At 37.4% G+C, this 21,781-nt stretch overlaps 1 protein-coding gene across 3 annotated transcripts in view; it reads left to right on the top strand.

The window, feature by feature from the left end:
- CWF19L2 (CWF19 like cell cycle control factor 2) overlaps nt 1-21,098 on the top strand; it is an 80,061-nt gene extending 58,963 nt beyond the window's left edge. For all 3 annotated transcript variants that reach the window (XM_051608815.1, XM_051608823.1, XM_051608826.1), the window contains 6 exons: nt 8,894-9,106; nt 10,199-10,315; nt 13,879-14,034; nt 15,432-15,512; nt 18,415-18,516; nt 19,429-21,098. In XM_051608815.1, coding sequence (XP_051464775.1) covers nt 8,894-9,106; nt 10,199-10,315; nt 13,879-14,034; nt 15,432-15,512; nt 18,415-18,516; nt 19,429-19,569 — 810 coding nt within the window. In that variant the 3' untranslated portion in view covers nt 19,570-21,098. The remainder of the gene's footprint in view (nt 1-8,893; nt 9,107-10,198; nt 10,316-13,878; nt 14,035-15,431; nt 15,513-18,414; nt 18,517-19,428) is intronic.
- The last annotated feature ends 683 nt before the right edge of the window (nt 21,099-21,781 follow it).

The raw sequence follows: 21,781 nt of genomic DNA, 5'->3' as shown, positions 1-21,781 counted from the left end.
AAAATGGAAAATTACTTCCAGCCTTACCATTTTTACTTGCTTTGCAAACTCACCTGTTGCATGTATTTGCATTTCATAGAATCATTAGGGTTGGAAAAGACCTTCAAGATTATAAAGTCCAGCTGTCTGCCCTACACCCCTGTGACCACTAAACCATCTCCTGAAACCCCACGTCCACACCTCCAGGGATGGTGCCTCTACCACCTCCCTGGGCAGCCTGTTCCAATGTCTCACCACTCTTCCCGAGAAGAAATTTTTCCTAATATCCAGTCTGAAATTCCCCAGGTGCACCTTGACCCCATTTCCTCTTGTCCTATCACTGGTCACTAGGGAGAAGAGGCCAACACCCAGCTCACCACAGCCTTCTTTCAGGTAGTTGTAGAGAGCAATGAGGTCTCCCCTCAGCCTCCTCCAGGCTGAACAGCCCCAGTTCCCTCAGCCTCTCCTCATAAGACCTGTCCTCCAGACCCCTAATCAGCCTAGTTGTTCTTCTCTACACCCTCTCCAGCACCTAAATGTCCTTCCTATAGTGCAGTGCCCAAAACTGCTCACAGTGCTCAAGGTGCAGCCTCACCAAGGCCAAGTAGAGGTGTAAAACCAAAAATAATAGTCTAGAAACATTTTAAAAGCTAAAGAAAAAACCCCAAACAACCCACAAAAAACTAACAGCAGAATATTGCTGCTGCTACTGTTGTGTAATAAACCCTTTTCTTCCTTTTTTCACATGGTGAAGCCATTGTAGCACAGTATTTGGTAGATATGATGAAACTCGTAACAGCTCTGCTGCAGTGCTGCTTTTTACTTAAAGATACACAGGTGTACATGGTTTGCTGTGAAAAAAATTAATATAAAAACCCAAGAAAAAATATTTTCAAAACACCTTGTTCTGTGTGAACTGCAGTTCAGTGCATTAAACTTTCTGTGTATATTGTGTGGACACAAAGGTAGAGCTGTTTTGCATGTTGAAACAAACAGCAGTGGCAGCCGGATGAGGAGAGAAACGTTACAACATGAGGAACTGTGGATAAGCAGCCCCCATTAAATGACTGCATAAATGTTTGGCGTTCTTTATGAATTATGGTAAAATTATAAGATATGTTGCAAATGAAGACGTGTACAGGATAGCCTTTTCTAGACATCTGAGTTATGGCCAGGGATAACTCTGAAGTCAATGGTACACTTTTGGTAGCAAAATCCTGTGGCTGCAGGTATTCTGTTTGGCTTACATTTTATTTCAGTTTTATCTGTCCTAATAACTAATTATATCAAAATCTACTGTTTTGATTTCAAGTAAGTGCAGCAAAAATGAGCATGGTCCCTAACCATTGAGCAGTACTCTGCTGTTTATTTATTGCTTGACTTTTGCTGTTCAAAGGTCTACCTTGCCCATCAGCATGATTCATCATATTTTTCTGTCAGTGTCATAGGCCTTAAAAGCTCCGTGTGTGTTGATATGATAAAATCCTTTGATACTATGTGGTTAACATACTGTTTATTTCACTGCAATGATAGGTTGGGGAAATGCCTGTATGCTGAATTATACAATACCAAGCATCATTGCAATTCTGAGACAAAGAGACCAAGTTACAGATGGTCACACAGATTCAGATGTCTGTGGTCATAGGGAGATTAGAGGTGTAATAAAATTAACGTGATACAATTCTACCTTGATTTGTCTTGAGCAAATGCTATTTAAGATCAGAAGGACTGTTTCCTGAGGTAATTTTATTGTAAACAATAGATGCTAAGTGCTGAATAAATTTAAATGTGATGAGGTAGAGTCATATGTCACTCAGGTTTATATTCTAAAATAATAGTTTGTTCTTCCTCATTGCAGCTTCCCAAAATATATTATGAGTACAACATTCCACAAATATTAACACTGTCATTTAAAGTTGAAGACGTCAGTGTTGCCATGACAATTTAAAACCAAACTGATATGTTTTATACAATCTATAGAGTTTTTTTTTCACAAATTTTCCAAGCAGATGCACTTTTATTAGCTTATATGGAAGCAACTTTAACTGTGATTGCATTAGCAAGAAAAGAGGAAAAGCAGAAGTTCAATAGTTGCATACAAAATAGAACAAGAAAATAAGTAGAAGAGTACACATGCAAAAAATGTGAGAATAACCCACACTAGAAAAGTGCAGGTACATTTTGTTACTGAGCTAATTCCATTGAATGGACTTTCCGGTTTGATCCCCAAATTTCAGAGGAAATTTGAAGACGGGGGAAAAATATTTTAATATATCAATAAGAGAAAAATAATCGGTTTAAAATAAAGCTATGAGATACAGTTCCATCGATCTGAAATCTTGCCAGAAAAATGAGGCTTACTCTGCAGTGTGCCTGACACAGATCTGCAAGAGATACTTTTGGAGGCAGTTCTGTAACAAGGTGCCTAATGGCTTCAGTAATGTGAAAAATGAAAAAAGGCATCAATTATTATATGAAAATAATGTTATAAAATAGAATTATTATTGTAATATATTCATAGTATTCATGCTAGTTTTAATGTGGAGGATTTCATCAACAGATACAACATTGTTGGTTTTGCCTCCCAAATAATTTTCACTTACGCATAGTCAGGAGCTGATCTCTTCTGGAATTCCTGCACTGAATAGTTAGTGGTTTCTCTCTTTTGAGTTTTGGCTGCATTTGCGCACATTAAGTCTGTCCAAATGAAGGCCCTAGTGGTGATTTTTATCTGCTCCTGAAACAAGTTTGGATGTTTTTCCTTGCTGCTGTTTACATGTTTGTGTGTTACAGGCCCTTCTTGCCCAGGGCAAGCAAAACTGTGATGCTGTCTCTGTTAAACCAAAACTTTGTGGTTGTGGAAGCTGATCTCCTGTCAGTTGGACAGTAGAAATTTCAGTTGTACAATTAAACTGAGGTGTAGGAAGCTATGTCATTTTGCCTGGTGCTGAGTCCTAAAGCTACCTGTGCATTCTCTGATTAGCTGGTACTGGCCAAAAAAGAAGGGGAAGTTGGAAAATAGAGGATGCATATGAAGGAGGAATGTGGCAGAGGAGCCCAAAACCAAAAACTGAAATGGGAAAGAGGAGACAGTACTGTGGAGATGAGCTGTCTTATGAGAACATCAGTGTCCTGGTTTGAGCCAGGATGAAGCCAGTTTTTCTTTTGCTGATTCCTTTTTTCATTTCAGTGAGGTTTCTTCAACTAGCAACTGCTCTTGGTTTTGACCAGTGTCTGGTAGAAACAAGGACTTCATGTTTAAATTTCTTAGACTAACTTGAGGTAGTTCAGTGATGCATTTTTAGGACTTTCCAACTTAAAACAGATATATAAAAGTAAAAAAAAAAACCCAACCTGCTTCTTACCAGTTTCTGTGCAGCACCTGAAATACAGCAAGTTCAGCATCCAGCACAGTGAGGGAACTGAATAGCAGCTTCCAGAATGCTTTAACTTTCACAGTTAACAGGTGTGATGCTTCAGCTGATACAGAACAGCTTTCCAACAAATCCAATAGGTCAGCATAGTTCCTTCATTGGATCTGTGCTAACTTGATCTTTCATGTGGAAGAAGATATGTATGAAATAAATCAGTTTTAAAATGATTACTTGCTTTCCTGCTGGCATTTTGGAAAACCTTTCTTCTTGTTCTTTCAATTCCCCTTTAACTTGGTTGTAGAGATTTTGTTATAGCCAAGTAATGCAATTGGCAGAACACAGTGTGAACCTTATTGTAAGACTAAGTTTTTTTAAAGAGAATTTCCATTTTTTTCCAGAATAAATTTTCAAAAAGGCCAATATTTAGAATAGCAATTGAAGAGTACTCTCTAGTCTGCCTGTGGTAGCAGCTATGTTTTACTTTGTTTCAGTTCTGACACATGGATGTTTGCATTTGTAGGATTCAAGGGATAATAATATTTAAGGAATTATGCCTTTAAAAAATACTTGGTTTTAGTACTACTGGCAAAGAATACTTTAGTGATGCTCATTGCTACCATTCTAATGTCTTCAGTGGATTTTTTTTGTTTGTTTTTAAGGCAGAAAACATTGCTGAATGAATTTTCCCACTTATGTTCATATCGTATCTTATTTCAGCATGAGTACACAATTCTTGCTGGATGATATTTTTGCCTGTCTTTAGGTTTCTGTACTTCCTGAACATTCCTTGAGGTATTTTGGAAGGACACTGTGGTAATACAGGGTTGGCAAAGAAATTCTTATTCCTTTAATGACTGTTCTTTTCAGAGTAAAAAATACATCCCGTTTTAACACTCTTCTAAAGTCATCTAAAGGATTTGATAAAACATGGCAAGAAATGAAGTTTCAGGAACAGGGTGACCATCTGTAACTTGGTCTCTCTGTCTCAGAACTGTGATGTAATGGCACTGTGCACCCATGTGCAAGACTTACGACTTCAGTAAAAGTCTCGTAAATGTCTCCTTTAAGGTGTGAAAAAGGGGAAAAGATAATGCCTCATTTTTCCACTTTGCCCTTGTCTCTCTCCCTTCAGCAAGAGAAAGGTATAGTGTTTGAAGAGCATCTAGTTAACACATGAATTATTAGTGACTAGGCTGTTTTTTTCTTAGACCCTGCTTGTTTTAAGCTCTTATTGATGTCTTTGAAGCTGAGGTGTTGATTTCTTGAACTGCCTTGCATTCCTTATTATCTTCTGTTGTTCGTTAGTCTTGCAATGGGATCTGTAACTTTGTTGCTGGTAGAGGCTCTGTGTTAGAGGTGATCTGAACCTGATCTGTGTGACTACTTCTGTAAATATCTCTTTAGTATGGCTTCTCTCCTCAAAACGCTGCATTGCTACCAACTTTTTCTCGTTCCTTTACTTCTCCAAAATAATCTTATGTTTATTTTACTTTCTTCCCCAATGTGCTTCATTCACTTCTGTTGACCAACATATACTGCTTCTTAAACCAGAAGTGCAGTGTTGCCTGGCTTCCATGGCCTTTTAGCTGTATGATGAGCTCTCATAAACATCTTTTTATTTCCAGGAAAAATCTGAAATTTTATTTAAGACTCTCCAGTGAATTACTCTAGCCTGATGCACAGACCTTGGGTGGGATCCAGGTTGTAGTAGGAACTTACATTGAATGAGTGATGTATGCACATGGTTCTGCTTTTGTATATAGCCTGTTTAGTGATATTTGAAGTAAAGGTATTATTTAAATTTTTTTCCACTGTTTCCCTTCACTTTGGGGACTTTTTGTTTCTAATTCTGAAATAGTGCTGCTAGATTTCCAGGAAGTACTAGGAGAACTCTCTGGTGCTCCTGGAGAATCTTTCTATTCTTTTGGATGACTCCAACTTTTGCCAATGATTGGTTGGTTGGTTTTTGTTTTTTTTTTTTTTTTTTTTCTTTTTTTTCCCCCCCCCCCCCCCCCCCCCCCCCGTTGCATTTGTAGCTTGTTTTGAAGTCTCCTGAATTGTGATTGTTGTAATTGACTCCACCCAAGGTCATGTATTGGACTTTATATTGCTTTAGACCTCTTAAGTTTGACTAATTGAATTATGGATATTTTTTTTTTTTCATGTTGTGTTGATCATGATGCAGATAAGTACAATTCTTGAACAGCAGTGTCATTTCGTTTTGATCTTACTGAATTAACATTTGAAATGTCGTGATCATTGGTTGGTCACGATTGTACCAGCAGAAACCAAATCTGGTCTTTAGACATCACTTACCTTTTCTAATTTTACTGCTTTTTAGGTGAGCATTCTCTTTCAGGTCCCAGGTCTCTTATGATATATATAGCACTTTATCCACTGTTGAATAAAAACTTAATCAAGCCCATTTAATAAGATGAATATTTATTTAATCACAGACAGAATTCTTGACTTGTGTTCCTGTGACATAAGGGACTTGCGTAAGAGGATTTGTAGAGTATTTTTAAGATGTTTTCAAAAGTACTACTATTTAAGAGAGTTATGCATAACAAACCAGGAAATTTCCATGACTACTTGTAAGTGCAAACAAAGAAAAATAGTAATGGTATTTTGTGCTGTATGTGATATTCTTGATATCCAGAGTGTTTTGGTTTCCATGCTTCTTTTTCTTTGTAGTACTCCAGGTGTATTGTTTCATGTGTATTTGTATTTTCATGGCAGTTTTTAATTTATTTTTAAAATAAGCCTTTACTTTTGGTAACAAAATGTAGGTAGTCATTATTGGTGTTGCTTCTAGTGAAGCTCCAGTGTTACCTTTCTTATGCTTTTTTTACAGAAGAACAGTGACTTGATTGTTTTACACCACTAAATATTTTTTTCTACAGCTCAGGAATATCCTGTTTATTTTAAATATAGATTACAGTATTGCCATAAAACAGAACAAGAACAGAGCTGAACTATTGAACTGTTGATTTCAAATTACAGTGGCTTCCATTAGGGAAATGCACATAAGCAGTTTAATGCATTATAGCTAAATAAATTTGTAGTAAGAAGGCTTCCTCCTCGGTAGTTTGGTAATGAAAGTATTGAGCATATATGTAATAAGTTATTGGTCTGTGTTAAAGAATTCCAGTGTTCAGGAAAAGGAAGAGCTGGTGTCTGTGCTTTGTGAGTTGTTTTTTTTGTTTGTTTGTTTTTGGGGGTAGTTAGTTATCCACACTTTAAAGTAAAGTCTGAATTTCTTTTCATATCAGATGATTTACATGAACTACGCCTGAGAGATTTGGAAGATGTTATTTGGAAACTGTGTTCCAATTATGACAGTATGCCTTCAAAATGCCTTCAGTATTAGTTCTTTACTAGGTCTACCCCAGTCATTATTCTAGAATAGATTAAATAGAAATTTCTACATTTCCTTAGCAATTCTTGGAGCAAAACTACTCATACATAAATCTGCCAAGAATCTGAAGGACCCACACCTTCAAAATCAAGACATCTGTATAGTGTACTAGATTTTCCCCCCTGTCATTTTGATAATGAAGTTACTGAAACTACAGTCCTAAATTGCAATAAGTATAGCATAAAATTATTGTAGCACTGGGTTTTAATTTAAAAAGAAAAACTTGAAAATAATCTTCTGAATGCTTTTTACATTAGCTGTATATGTTGAATATTTAGAGTATTAATGGTACATAATTTTATATAGAGCAGCCAAAGCAGAAAATGCAGAAATATTTTTTTCTAAGACCTTTGAAAAGTTAATATTTACCATCAAGACTCGCCAAGTCTTGATTTAGGCAAGATGTCATGGGATTTGTTTGTTGTTAAAAAAATATAAAGTCTAAGCTTAGTGAAATCTGTCTGCTGTCCCTTGGGTTTGAGTCCCATGATCCCTGTACTTTTCTTGCTTTCCATTCATTGTCTCTTGCTGCTGTTGCTGTAAACCCACCTTCTTATCATGTATTCTGTCACTTTGTGTCACCTTCAGTTTCTCCAGTTCCTTTCTACAGACTCTGACCTCCCAGATATTATCTGTCCCATCTCTGTGGGTTTCCACTATTAAGAACCCGTAAGAGACCTCTGACCCTTAATGTCTTCATAACCAATCACAAATTTTGTATTTTCAGAGTTTCCTTTTAAATATGGCACATTTAGCTAAAATGTGGCAATTACTGAGGAAACAAAAAAGCCTGTGGATCATTCAGCCTTGTTTCTGGTGATGTGCTAGTTGTGTTCATTATCAGGATAGGTTTAGGTTAGATATCAGGAGAAGGTTTTTCACCCAGGAGGTGGTTGAACACTGGAACAAGCTCCCCAGGGAAGTGGTCACAGCACCAAGCCTGCCAGAGTTCAGGAAGCATTTGGATTATGCTCTCAGGCATATGGTGTAATTCTAGGGATGCCCCATGCAGGGACATGAGTTGGACTCTATGATCCTGATGGGTCCCTTCCAACTCAGCATATTCTATGATTCTATGATCCATATCTAACAACAAGTGCACTTAAGAAAGACTAAATATGGAAGACAAAGGCTGCTTTCTTCACAAAATTATTTAGTATTGTTCATTTGGTAAGAATAATGGAGTACTGTGTACAGCTCTGGAGCCCTCAGCACAGGAAAGACATGGAGCTGTTGGAGACAGTCCAGAGAAGGGCCACAAAGATGATCAAAGGGCTGGAGCACCTCTGCTTTGAAGACAGGCTGAGGGAGTTAGGGCTGTTCGATAGAAGGGTCCAGGGAGACCTTACATCAGCCTTCCAGTACCTGAAGGGCCTACAGGAAGGCTGGGGAAGGACTTTTCACCGGAGAGGGTAGTGATAGGACAAGGGGTAATGGTTTTAAACTGGAAGAGGGTAGACTTAGGTTAGACATCAGGAAGAAATTCTTCACCATGGGGTAGTAAGGTGCTGGAATAGGTTGCTAAGGGAGGTTGTGGCAGCCCCCTCCCTGGCAGTGTTGAAGGCCAGATTGGATGAGGCTTTGTGCAGCCTGGTCTAGTGTGAGGTGTCCCTGCTCACAGCAGGGAGGTCAGAACCTGATTGCTCAGGTCCCTTCCAAGCTTAACTATTCTGTGGTTCTCTAAGTGATGGCATCTTTTCACAAAATATAAATATGAGGTGCAGAGTTATGGTCTATTTATTTCATGAGGTGGTTTAATGGATAATGGTAGTTATAATAAGAGAGGAGGAGGAAGACTGAAATAAAAGATAGTATTTTTAAAATTGTGCATCTATGTAAAGCTGAATTTATGTTAAGATAAAATACCTAGCTCTTAACTTGAGGTGGAATGTAGTATTCTCACTTCTGTCACATGTCTGTATTTTAATACCTGCTGTCTAAGATACTGCATGGCTGCTCTTAGGAGATGTCCCTGATGATTGTGTGTGCTGCAGATGCCACATGGAAGGAGGCAATGCTACTGCTTTACACACTTTATGCTATTCTCAATAAAGGATACTAAAAAGAGCTAAGTATTTTTTCTATTTTCTATACACATGTTTTTTTCTGTATATTTTTTCAGCTCATGGAAAAAACTGACAGAGAGTACTACACTCTGGATGACATGTTTGTTTCCAAAGCAGCCAAAAAAGCACGCAGTGGGGAAGAGGAAGAAATACAAAGAAGAAAAGCAATACGTGAGCACCAGCAACTTGCTGCACGCATGGAAAAGTGCCCATACTGTTTTGACAGCAGTGAACTTTCTAAACATCTTATTATTGCAATTGGCACCAAGGTAAGAAAATAGCAATTTAACACAAATGTAAAAATAGAAAAGAAATAAAGGAAGGCAGTGTTGATATTAGTGCCTAAGATTAAGAACAAAATTACTTCTATGAAATGATTTATATTGTTCTGCATCTTATTTTCTTTACCCTTCCAGTTGATTTCACAAATTCCTCAGGGGTGAGGGAGAAAAAGATCTAAATCCATCATGAATTCTAAAGCTAATCTCTAATATCAGAACATTTTGTGGAAGACAGGAGCAATAATGAAAGATCTGATTGCAGAGATTAGACTGTAGGTGGATTTGTGGAAGACTAAATCACACTGCACTGGAGGAGATTTGAATTGGTGAAGAATTGTATCTCAATGATATGAAAGAAAATTAAGAGGAGAATTCAATTGTTAAGCCTAAAATCCTTTGAAACAGACAGAAGCTTGGTACAGGGAACGTTCTTGTTTCTGTTAATGCTTTAAAAAGTTGCATAAATATTTGGTTTTATAACACATGAAATGCCTCAGCATAGGCTTTTTTGTCCTTCTTTCTCCAGAGTTTTCATTTCTTATTGATGTTTTTCATTTGACTTGAAACTTTTTGTAGCCCAAGGAATTAAATGCATAAATGTATTATGGTACATTGCACTTAATTTTTTATATAGATAGATTGTATATAAAATGCATAGGTATCTGTGTATATATGTAATCTGTATACGTGTGGTGATGTATCTCATATATACACAGCAATATATCTCTATACATTTAAACATGTATTTAATTTAAAATATTTGTATCTATGTTTACAAATATATTGTTATGGACTAGACAGTGTGATTTCTTAATACTTCAGATGATGGTTGGTCTGTAAGGCTGATATTACTGCCTTCTTAGTGGAGCTGCTGTCTAGATAGTTCTGGTTCATTAGAGCTACTGATGGATAAAGGGACCTTGCTTAAAACCCTAACATTACAATTCCCTTGCTGTAATTAGAAGGCAATGGTTTCTGTCCCTTTGAGTTTCAGCAAATAATGTATTTCATAGCCTTAGCAATGGTAAGGTTTTTAATGCTAGAAAAATGGACACTTTTGTTTTTGTTCACTTTTTATAGGTTTACTTGTCTCTGCCAAGCAACCAGTCCCTTACTGAAGGTCACTGCCTGATTGCCCCTCTACAGCACCATACTGCAGCCACGCTTCTGGATGAAGACATCTGGGAAGAAATCCAGGTCAGCTGAGGAACTGTCTCATGTTCTAACATTTTTGTAAAATAGTAGCTGTTTTGAATAATAGTAAACCTGTAGTAAGTATCTATTTTTACACTTTCCAACCTCGCAGTTCTTTTCTGATTCTATTAAGGGGCAGATCATTCTTGCAATATGGATGAAAACTAGTGGTCAAAAATTGAAAATGAGAGATGCAGGATAAACACTGAAGAACAGTCCTCATTTTTATAAGCACTAAAAAAAGTTGCCTGGAGTGCTGCAGAACCTCTAATGTTGGAGGTCTTTGAAACCAGATGACAAGAACATCTGTCAGGCATGATGTTGGTACAGCTGATCCCTTACAGAAAGTGGAATAACTTGCTTGGCAGTTAGGATTTCCTCTGGAGTGCCAAAGAAAAGAAAAAGATTATCAGGACAAAAAGGTCAATCACAATGAAACAATAGCTGAAGATGTGTTGTTTAGATATCCTCAGTTTTTTAAGCTAATTTTGTGGTTGGGTGGATGACAATCGAGGGAGAACTCTCATTCTTCTTGAAATCAATGATGTTCCTGTTAGAATCAAATTTTGTACTATTTTGAAAAGAATTATTAGAATAAAGTGTCAAATATGATGAATCATGCTTTCCAGTTCTCTTATGAAGACTTTTTGAAGGTTTTGAGTTCTTTTTTCTTTGGAAAAGGAAAATAAAGGGAGGAATGTAACATAAGGGAGAAACAGTGACTGGTCTCTCATCCCCACCATCAGGATTATTAAAAGAGGAAAACAACTTGCAGCCTCATAAACCAAAATACTGAATACTGTTTTGGACTAGACAGGGGCTCTGTTGCTTGCAGGTGCTTAGATTTAAAAGCAGGTTAATTCATTAGTTTGAAATTATTTAAGTAACATTGATCTTGCGTCAAGCCTGGCAGGTGCCTCAGCCCTGACAAATTTGCTCCCCACGTTGATCCTTATTGCAGTTGTAATTTTTATGTGGTGTTTCCTAGCAAATTATGTGCCTCCCAAGCAGGAAGGGAATGGAAAGTTCTTTTCTGAGTGATGAAAATGCTTAAGAGAATTGGAAAAGAAGAAGATAAGTGCAACAAGTAGGGATCAGGAGAAACAACAGAATGTGGGGGAGAGTGATAGATATGTTTAATCTATGTCTCTTATTTATACTAACCTGTTTGAACAAAATAGATTGTTTTTTCTAAATTTGTATGGGAAGGAAAATAGGTTAAAGAAAAGATAAGCAAGTGTAGTTCATGTGTTCCAACACAAGTCTTTTCCTTGTTAGAAAATGCAGCTGGTTGCTAAAACCATTATCCATTGACTCTGTGAGTACATATGTAGCCAATTTAAACATTTTTTTGAAGCAAAGTCCTTTGGAAAGTGATGGATACAGGTTGTGTTGTTTGTTTTTTTTTTTCCCCCCAGCTTCTATGTAATTCAGTAGTAGAAGTCTGGAAGGCTTTAGCGGAGGTATAAGCTCTGTGACTAACTTTCTGATGCCAGAGTCTTATTTTGTATTAGTGTTGAGGGCAAGAAAAATTACCACACTTAAAATATCCATAAAATGTTGTATTGAGGTCATGTTTTAGCTAGCTATTTTTGCTGGGGATTTAAAAAACAAACAAACATTGGAATAAAGTAAGAGGGTTTTGGTTTATATTGTATGCCTTCAGGCACTAGAATTTAACATTTTGTGTGGTTTAGATTGATGTGCTCACTTGCTAAACTAAATATGGATGTAATTTTTTTAATATTAAAATGTATAAATCTTTACATGTTCTGTATTGCCTGAACTGTTAAATGTATCAATGTTACGTGCATCCAAGCATAAGCCAAGTCCTCCTATTTGCTCTCATGAATGTTTTTGGCTTTCCAGTGCTAATTATCCTTGATGCATTTGCCTGCTCAGAATTTGGAGGAAAAGTGCAACGTATTTAAAAACAAGAAATTGCAGTCTGCAACATCTTAGCTAAGCTCTGCAGATATTCTAGGCTTTCCAGTGGATTTGTATTTCAGTGATACTGCAGGGTAGCAACTGTTAGTAACAGTCCTTCCTGACCTTTGGTTTAGCGTTTCTCTTATATCACCAGAGTTGCTTGCCTTGGTGTATTTCAGAAGTAGAGGTCTGGGGGCCAGGATGAAGGGGAGAAGACAACAGGCTCTGAATTCAGAGTTTTATGGTGCTCCATGCAGTAAAGTCCCATATCAGTCATAATACAGTGATTATTTACTGGGCAGTGTCTTCTAGCTGTGTTCCATGGAGAAGAGGAGGCTGAGGGGCAACCTCATCCATGTTTACAAATATGTTAATGGCGAGTGTCAGGATGATGGAGCCAGGCTTTTTTCAGTGATGTCTAGTGATAGGACAAGGGACAATGGGTGCAAACTGGAGCATAGGAGGTTTCATGTAAATATCAGAAAAAACTTCTGTGAGAGTGACGCACTGGAACAGGCTGCCCAGAGAGGTTGTGGAGTCTCCTTCACTGGAGACATTCAAAACCCGCCTGGACGCGTTCCTGTGTGATGTGCTCTGGGTAATCCTGCTCTGGCAGGGGAGTTGGACTGGATGATCTTTCGAGGTCCCTTCCAACCCCTAGGATTCTGTGATTCAGGGAGCAGCAAGAGTGGGCTGCTCCCCAGGGGACAAAAAGCAGGGGTGGGTGGAAGGTGATGGACAAGGCAGGTGGGGAAGTCACCTCACTGATAAGGCGCAGTCCCGTGGTATTCAAGCCAGGAGAAGAGAGTGGGTCCCCTGATGGTAGTCAGGGTCAGCCACAGCCTGGTGATGCCCAGACAAGTCTGCAGTGATGACCTCTTTTTTCCCCAGCTCATTGTGCTGTGTCTGATCCCACTTTATAGCTGCACCATGTCAGAGCTGCCCACCTGCACAGGCAGTCAGAGCCCCAGTAGGTATGAGAGGCTACAGAGCCTGTTGAGTGTGTGCAGGGCCCTGACACTGGAGCTAGCATAATTATAAATTGAAATACACTTTGAGCACGTACAGCACCTAATTTGTAAGGGGACCTAGTGACATTGAGGCCAGGTGTATTACAGTATTGCATTTGATTAGCTTCCTTACAGGGAAGATGGTGGTTATAGCCATGGCTTTCTTTGGAGGCAGCATTAATATTTTCCTTAAAGGTCAAGGATGCCTAGTGGAAATGTCATTTTTTTAAAAAAAGGGCTTTGCAATTGGAATGAATAGTGGAATGATAATGGTATCTAGAGTCAATGCAAGCCAACTTACAAACTTAGAAATCATAAGCTTGGGATCTACTGTTAAAGGCATATTTTATGGAGCATCACAGTTAGGAAGTTCAACGTATTTTTAATTTCAACTGAAAAAGGTGGTTTTCTATTGAAACTCAGTTTCTAGTGTTAATTATAATGCATGTTTCACAATAGTTTTCTAGACTTCCTATCTTTCTGTCCTAGGAAATGTAATAATACAGAATTTTTCTAGTATGATTTCTGCTATTATTATTAATATAATATATATTAGTGAAATAGGATATTACATCTGAAAGTTTTTAAAAGCTAACTCAAATTACACTGTCCTTTTTCTTTAAACAGATGTTCAGAAAAACTCTGGTAAAAATGTTTGAAGATAAAGACTTGGACTGTGTGTTCCTAGAAACAAACATGAGTATGAAGAAACGGTATCACATGATATATGAATGCATTCCTCTTCCAAAAGAAGTAGGAGACATGGCTCCAATCTACTTTAAGGTATATGAAAATGTTTTTTCTTAGGTCATTTGAATATATTTATCATAATTCAACTATTTCTGAAAAGCTTTTTTTTATGTTCAAGTACTATTCTTGAAAAGGTGGATTATTTGATCCTATTTCTCGATCCTATTCTTTGATCCTATTCCTTGATCTCGAAGCAAACCCTGTGTGGTAATTCTGGTTTTCAAGTAGTTGGTGGAAGAGCTGTATGTCACTGCGACTTTGACTCAAGGCTGGCTGCACTGGCAAATACTGGAAGAAGATGAGAGATCTGTAGTTTCTTGAAGTGCTGAAAGGATTACAGTACTTCTCACTTAACCACTCCTCACTTTAGTATCAACTTACAACCCCGTACGTGTGCCTTGGCTGGCATAAGATGAGAAAAGAAAGTCAACTGTTTTAAGAAATAACAGTATATAATATCTCATCCTCATTTTATTTCAGTAGGCCCAAATTTTACATGTATCTTATGTCTCCAATGAACATGAGACAGCATGATATATATTTCTTCTATAGCTTTTCTGGTGTCTTTCCACTTACTGTGAGGAAGGCTTATTGAACTTCCCACCTGGATCTGAGGCCTTACAGCTTCCAGCAATTGGATAATGATTTGCCTTTTATAAATAAATTATTTTATTTTGTTCTTTGAATTATTATTTTTTGTTTTCTGAAAATAAGTAATTTGATTGGTTTTTATTGAAGTGAAGCAGTCAGTGTATGATGAATAGAGATGCAGTAACCTTCACCATATTTGAAACTTTCCACCTGCTTGATTTAATTGCTGTGCTTCAAGTGCTGCTAAAACTTGTGTTTTGTCTGAATGTTAAAGTAAAGAGGAAATAGATTTAATGCAAGGTCATATGCATAAAGCTTTCTTTCAGAAGTTTCCACCATTAAAGTACAAAGCAAATGAAATTTAAAAGGTACCAATGCTGTGCTAGACTATACCTGCTTCCATATTATGCATCATACAGAGGCAGCTTTAAAGGCTTTTAAACACAATCAGCCCTCTAAGCTGGATTCTCCTCTTACAGTTTTAAAAAGGAAAACAGAGAAAAGGCTAATGTACTGTAATGAATTCAGAAGAGGTTTTGTGTGAGCTTAATAAAAAGAGAATGTGACCTTTAAGTTGAGACTTGTTAGAGATAATTTGTGTCAGGCAAAAGTAAAATTAAAAAAAAAAAAGAAGGGAAATAGAATTAAATGAGTTTGAGGATATTACACAATGCCTTTTTAAAGTGTGTGAATTCTGGAAGTCAGAAAGGTTGCCAAAATGAAGTTACTTTGTTAAGAAATAATTGGTACTTGCAGTGCAGTGTACTTCACTACATTGAAAAGTTCTTTGCTTGCTGTATGAAGGACTATTTTCACATTTAGATAAAATGATTTTACAGAAAGCTATAATGGAGTCTGATGAAGAGTGGTCTGTGAACAAGAAGTTAATTGATCTTTCTTCAAAAGATATTCGGAAATCTGTAAGTAACGAAATGTATTGAACATGGAATTTCTCAGCAAATTTGTCTTGTCATTTTTCATTATTAATTGTTTCAGGGATAGAAAAAATTAGGTTAGTGGATCAGTGAGAATTAAGAGTCTGACTGAACTGCTGACTGACATTAGGGAAAAGATTCCCATTTATTTGAACTATAGATTGACAGAGCTGCAAGTGTTGGTTGAGAACAAAGCTGACACTTTGAGGATGTGTACCAGCATAATTGTCTTAATTAACTTTGAGAATTAAGGTAGATCAAAGATTTGCAAATTACTTTCATGGAAAAAATACAATGTATCTTTTTCATTGACCTAGAACAGCCTTTTGTTTTGCTAAGTTTTAGAAGCAAAAATATAAATATTATTTTAAATATTTTTTCTAAAACAAGGGAACAGTTCTGTATCTGTCTCCTGGATACTAAGCTGAAACATCCTTGTATATACAAATCTTCAAGGAAGAATGCTGAAACTGTTAGGTTAAAAGATGTTTCATCTTTTTAATATTAAATGAAAGATGTGTGGTATATAGACTTTACCACAAGTACTTTACTGCTCTTAGTAATAATTTCTGAAAGTGTCTTTTAGTAAATACAGCATGTTTGCACTGAAAAGATCCTTGTTCATGAGAAAGAGATGAAGTGAGTTTTAATAATTGAGGCATGAAGCCTGATATCACAAAGACAGGAAAATTAAATGCAGAAGAGTATGGGGTTGGATGGCTGTATAATAGGAGAGGCTTTGTATATTGTGATGACTCTTGAACTAAACCAACAGTAATAGCAAATGTAGCAAGAAGACAACATTTATTTTGCCATGTAAGCTGAAATGTCATATAAAAGTAATGGGAGTCAAAGTAGTGATTCACCTGGAAACTTTGAGTCTGGTTTTGGACACAGCAGTTTTAGACAGTTAGAAAACAGGTGAACATGGGGTAGAAAACTTAACTGAAGAAATTAGTTTAGAGGTGGTGATGTCTAGGAAAGACTGAAATGGGACGTGATGGTAGTTTTTTGTACACAGGAGATTGTTTTAAAGAAGATAGTACTTAGTTGTTAGCTAGTGCTGCTGGGTGCATAAAAGAAGGAATTCAGTTTATTTGTAGCAAGAAGTTAGGGAAGACTTTAAACTTAAAATGTATGTAACAGAAAACAAAATAGGTGTGTTTTGGATATCTTCTGCTCATTGATGTTTCAGAACAGGGAAAGCCAACACATGAGTGAAGCATAATTTTCTTGACATTTGATTTCTTTAAGAATCTTCTTAGCCATATTCGTTTCTGTGACTATTATATACCCATTTGAAGGCAGGCCAGTTTTCAGGTCATCACTACATTTCTTTAAATCAATACAATGCATCCAAGTGTAAATTGTTACACAGTTGTGTGATTTTAACATTATTTTAGGGTAAAAGAAATGGCTATTGCCTTCAGGAAGATAAGAGATTATAGTTTAGAGACCAAGGTGAGGCTTAGGAAGTCAGCGAGTTGCGTTAGGAGGTGGTGATGCCTGGAAGAAGGGTCAGACATGGCTGAGACATCATCTAATGGGCAGATTGTGTGCAGGCATTGGCACTGTGGTGTCCAGAGGCAGAGCATAAGCATCCAGCCCTTGCACAGTGTGAGGACCTTCTCTGCTTCTCCCTCTGCTCTCTGCAGTGAGGGGGCTGGGCGTGGCCAACAGGTTGGGTGGGGACACAGGCAGGATGGAGCCAGGAGGGGCACTTGACCCAGCAGCAAGCACTGTTCAGCAGAAGCCAAAAATAGTGCCATGTTATCAACACTGCTTTAGTCACCAGTCCAAAACTCAGCACTGTATAGGCTGCTGTGATGAAAATGAGCTCCATCCCAGCAGGACTGATGCATTGCTGGACACAAATAAGATGAAACTGACATTTTCCTTAAGGTCACCCTGTGGCAATTTTTTTTTCCTTATTTAGTTATTTTTATTTTAGTTAATTTATTTTTTTGTTTGTTTCTTGATATGCTACATTGTCGCTCTGTATTAAATCTTACTACTTTTTAGGGTGAATTTTCAACAAAACTTACCTTGTGAAAAATAAGCAGTTATTTGGACTGTAGCAGAGGAAATGCTTATGAATTTAAGACTTTGTAAATCTTATCTTCACTGGAACATCCTCAACAATTAAAAGACTGGAAAGTAACTTGTCGCAGTGAATACCAATACTGTAACAATAAGTTAATCGCCTTCTCACTCTGTCAGACTGAAGGGTCTTTCTTTGTGGCAGGGTAACCCGCATCCCCTCTGTAGGCTAACTGAATTACTAAATTATTCAATTTGGCAAGTTACTGATAACTTCCAATCATATAGTGGGGTTTCTGGTAGAGTGTTCTCCATAGAGGTGTTTCCCTTTCCTCCTGGTTTTCAGTGTTTCCACTTGGTAAATATCCCGTTACCACAGAATACCCTATCTTTAATAAATGCAACTTGCTGCTGGTTGTCTTAAAATTTCTGTTCGACCCATGTATCTCAGAGACATGGAGGCAGGAAGGCCTTTGCTCAGGGTGCCTGCTGCTGCCTGGTCCCTCTCCATCTCTTCACTGGGAGATGCAACAATGACTCTGGAGGTTCTGACACCCAGCAATCATCTTTTCAGTGTACTTTTGTCTAGTTGTTTTGAGTTTTTCTTTAAATTTGTCTGTTTGTTTTACTGTTTGTCTGTCACAATTTTATACTAGACATACGTGTTTGGAGAGAGGATTTAAAGGTGATACTATCTACTGTAAAAACACTTCAAAATTAATCAAGTTCATAGAATGATAGGGGTTGGAAGGGACCTCGAAAGATCATCTAGTCCATCTAGTTGTGGGGACATGAACTAAATGCCTACAGTTTGTAAAATATCTAAAAATGCATTTTGTGTGTATAGGTTCCTAAAGGATTGCCATACTTTTCTGTGGACTTTGGCCTGCAAGGAGGATTTGCTCATGTCATTGAAGACCAACACAAGTTCCCACATTACTTTGGAAAGGTACTGTTTTGTAAAAGATCAATTTACCAATTATAGTCTATTTTTAAAAGTTTAAGTAATTAAAAAATATGCTGCCAGAACAGTTACTTTGATGTACATTACCCCAATACATCAGCTGGCTTTTCTTGGTGGGTCATTGTAACTTAACTTGTTGAGTAAAGGAATAATTCATTTCATCACTGGCTGATACCAAGGATGTGATTCTAGCTCCATGTTTCTTTTGAATGAATAGGAACTCTAGATATTTTTCATACAGTCTAATAGATGGAAAATACTTGCATTTATTTAAGAGGAAGAAAATAATTAAAAAAAGGGGTTTCATGACCATAATATTCTCATATAGGTTCACTGGCTTCTGCCTGTATAAATCAGGGTGCATAGACATACAAACTCACAGACAGCTCCTATTTTAATATGTATGGTTAAATTACTCCATGTGGTATAGAGAGTATAATATATAGAGGAAGAGCAGCAATAAGATCTTCCTATGTGTCACAGCAATCACTTATTGAAAGAGTCAATATTGCAAAAATATGAAGAGTGAATGGGGGGAAAATATAACTTAATTCTAGAAGACTTAAGGGTGAAGTGGGCAGCTTTCTTTTTTTCTGAGCTTTTCTCTTTTTTGTCACAAATGTACTAATATATTAACAGTCTTGCAATGTTAGGATATTTGTGTAGTGCATTGCTATGCTATACTTAAAAGAATGTTACTGAGACAATTATCTTAACAGCTACAGTTCTAATTTTTTAATTGATATATGGTTCAGAATTTCCAGTTTTAATAACTAGCACTTGAAGAAAACAGTGACAAATCTCATAATTTGAAAATGTGTATTTCTGTATTCTGTGGTAAAATAGTATGAAGTAATTTTGCATTTATAATGATCTATCTTTGTTCTGCTTGCAAAGGAAATCATTGGTGGCATGCTGGACTTGGAACCACGGCTCTGGAGAAAAGGAGTCAGGCAGAATTTTGAGGATCAGAGGAAGAAGGTGTTGCAGTTTGCACAGTGGTGGAAACCATACGACTTTACCAAAAAGAAGGAATGAGTAGACCCCTGCAGTCTCAGACTATATAAGCCATACATTTTATTAAAGAATATTTCATATGTTGAGAATAACACAAGTGTGTTATGTATCACTAATATATTTTGAAACCAAGGATATTGTTTACTTGCTGATGACTCGTTCCTGGTGTAGCCGCTGTGTGGATCACGTGAACCTGCAAGTGTGACAAACCACAAGTGTCCAGTGTTCTTAGTTTTTTATTTTTTACCCCAGCCAAAAGAATAATATTCATGTGGCTATTTGAATTCTTCAAAATATAGCTTCTGCTTTTGATGTTTTTATAATCCTTGACCCAACTAATGTTTTTAATATTGGATGTAGCATAGAGCCAGCGCTTATTACCACTGTGACTTTTGTAGAAAATGGTGTAAATTTTAAGAACATTTTGGTTAATACAAATACTTTTTTGCAGAAGGAAGCTGTACAGAAAATTATTTTCTGACTTTGAGTCCTTTTGTTCTTTAAGTTGAGCTCATTGCAGTAATGCAAATGTTCAGTATGATGTGATTGATGAACGTACTGCTGCCCTCCTGCACAAGAATTAATGCAATTTTCTGTATTTCCTTGCTATATGAAGTAGTATTTTCAAGCTGCTCTGTTGCACAAGGGAGGTTAAGACAGTCCATAGCTGCTGGCAAATGGCAGCTTTTATGGTAACAGTTGCTTAAGATGACAAAAAAAATAATTAAAAAAATAATCACAGAATTACCTTGGTTGGAAAAGACTTTCAAGATCATCAAGTCCATGACCTTGAAGATTGTCAAGGGGTCGTGAAGAACGTTAAGGAAAAACACTCTCCAATGTCCAGAAAAGAAGAAAATAATCTCGGGGATCTCCCCAGGTGACTGTTCTCCCCTGGGTACCCTCTCCAGTGCAGCAGGCAGTCTGCCATAATACTTTTCTGGTAATAACAGCACAGTTTTCATCAGGAAACTCCCTGCTGGTAGTTCCTGTTAGCACTGATTGGAGCAGACTCTGATCAGAGGCGAGAGTCGCACACTAATTGATCGTTAAGCTTTGTGCATGGATGGCACTGGGAAATGCTTCTCTGCTATTTAAAGCAGGTGTTTTTTCTCTTGTATAAAAGTTGCAAAATGGGCGTAAGAAAGGGTGAAGTGGGGAAAAAGGAGATTCTCATATCAATGTCAGCCACTTCCTGTGGAAACCTGACATAGCAGGCTTGGGCTTTGCAGGTGCAGAGCTGGGAGAACAGCATAAGGACAGAAGGACAAGGATGAAAACACTGCCACAGCTTTCTCCTAGTGGATAAGGGAAAGGGTCCAAACTTGCAAACAAAAGACTGCAGTGCTAACAGGGAAGGGCTCTCAGTGGCAAGGGAAAGGCCCTTAGCATAGCAGAGGGTAGGGCACTGTCCAGCTGTCCCAACGTCCTTCCCACTCTTTTCCTGCTGAACCATTGTTCTGTAAAGCTCTGTTGCCTATTGTGAACTGCTCATATTAAGAAATGGATCACTAAATATTACAGGGTTGAATAAATGCTCATTTCCAGTCCCTTGATGGTCTTTTGCAACTTTCCTGAGGAGCTAGTACTTTTTTTTTTTTTCTGTTTTTTTTTTACCATTTTGGTAAATGAGTTTGATAGAGATAGAAATCCACTGTGTTGTGAATTATTTTCTGTAAATTTGTGTCACTGCAAGATAAATAACTTTAAAATAAGCTGTCATGATAATTTGAGTGATTTAATGTCTGATTTGCACCATTTTTAACTGGCAAACCATGGATAAAAAAGCCAGTTCTACTGTTCTCCAGTAAGTTTGGATCTTCCATAGGCTGCTGAGGGGATCACAGAGCAAACAGGGCATGAAGTAGTAGCTGCTGGTAGTGGCTTAGACTGTGTTAACACTGAAGCAAGTTTAGGTACAGTGCCATCTTTGGTACTGTAAAGCATGACAAAAAGTTTTTCTCTGAAAGCCTATTTTTTCTGGTCTCAACTACCCCCGTGGAGGATGGCCAGGAAGTGGCAGAGGTGACTGTCTTTTGAGGCCACAGATGTCTTTGTCCAGTGCTGTGCAGGAGATGCAGTTTTTTCTAACTGATACAACTTCTCTCAAAATTTGTATTCCGCAAGGGATGCCAACACAAAATCTGTGTTTCACAAAGGATATCTAATTTGTATGTAGGAAAGTCTCATGGTGCATATTTTATTATTCTGATTTCAGAAAAGCTGTTGACAT

Source organism: Apus apus, chromosome 1, assembly GCF_020740795.1.
Source record: "Apus apus isolate bApuApu2 chromosome 1, bApuApu2.pri.cur, whole genome shotgun sequence".
NCBI lineage: Eukaryota > Metazoa > Chordata > Aves > Apodiformes > Apodidae > Apus > Apus apus.
The sequence above is the reverse complement of the archived record's forward strand: the minus strand, read 5'-3'. Positions and strand labels throughout refer to the sequence as shown.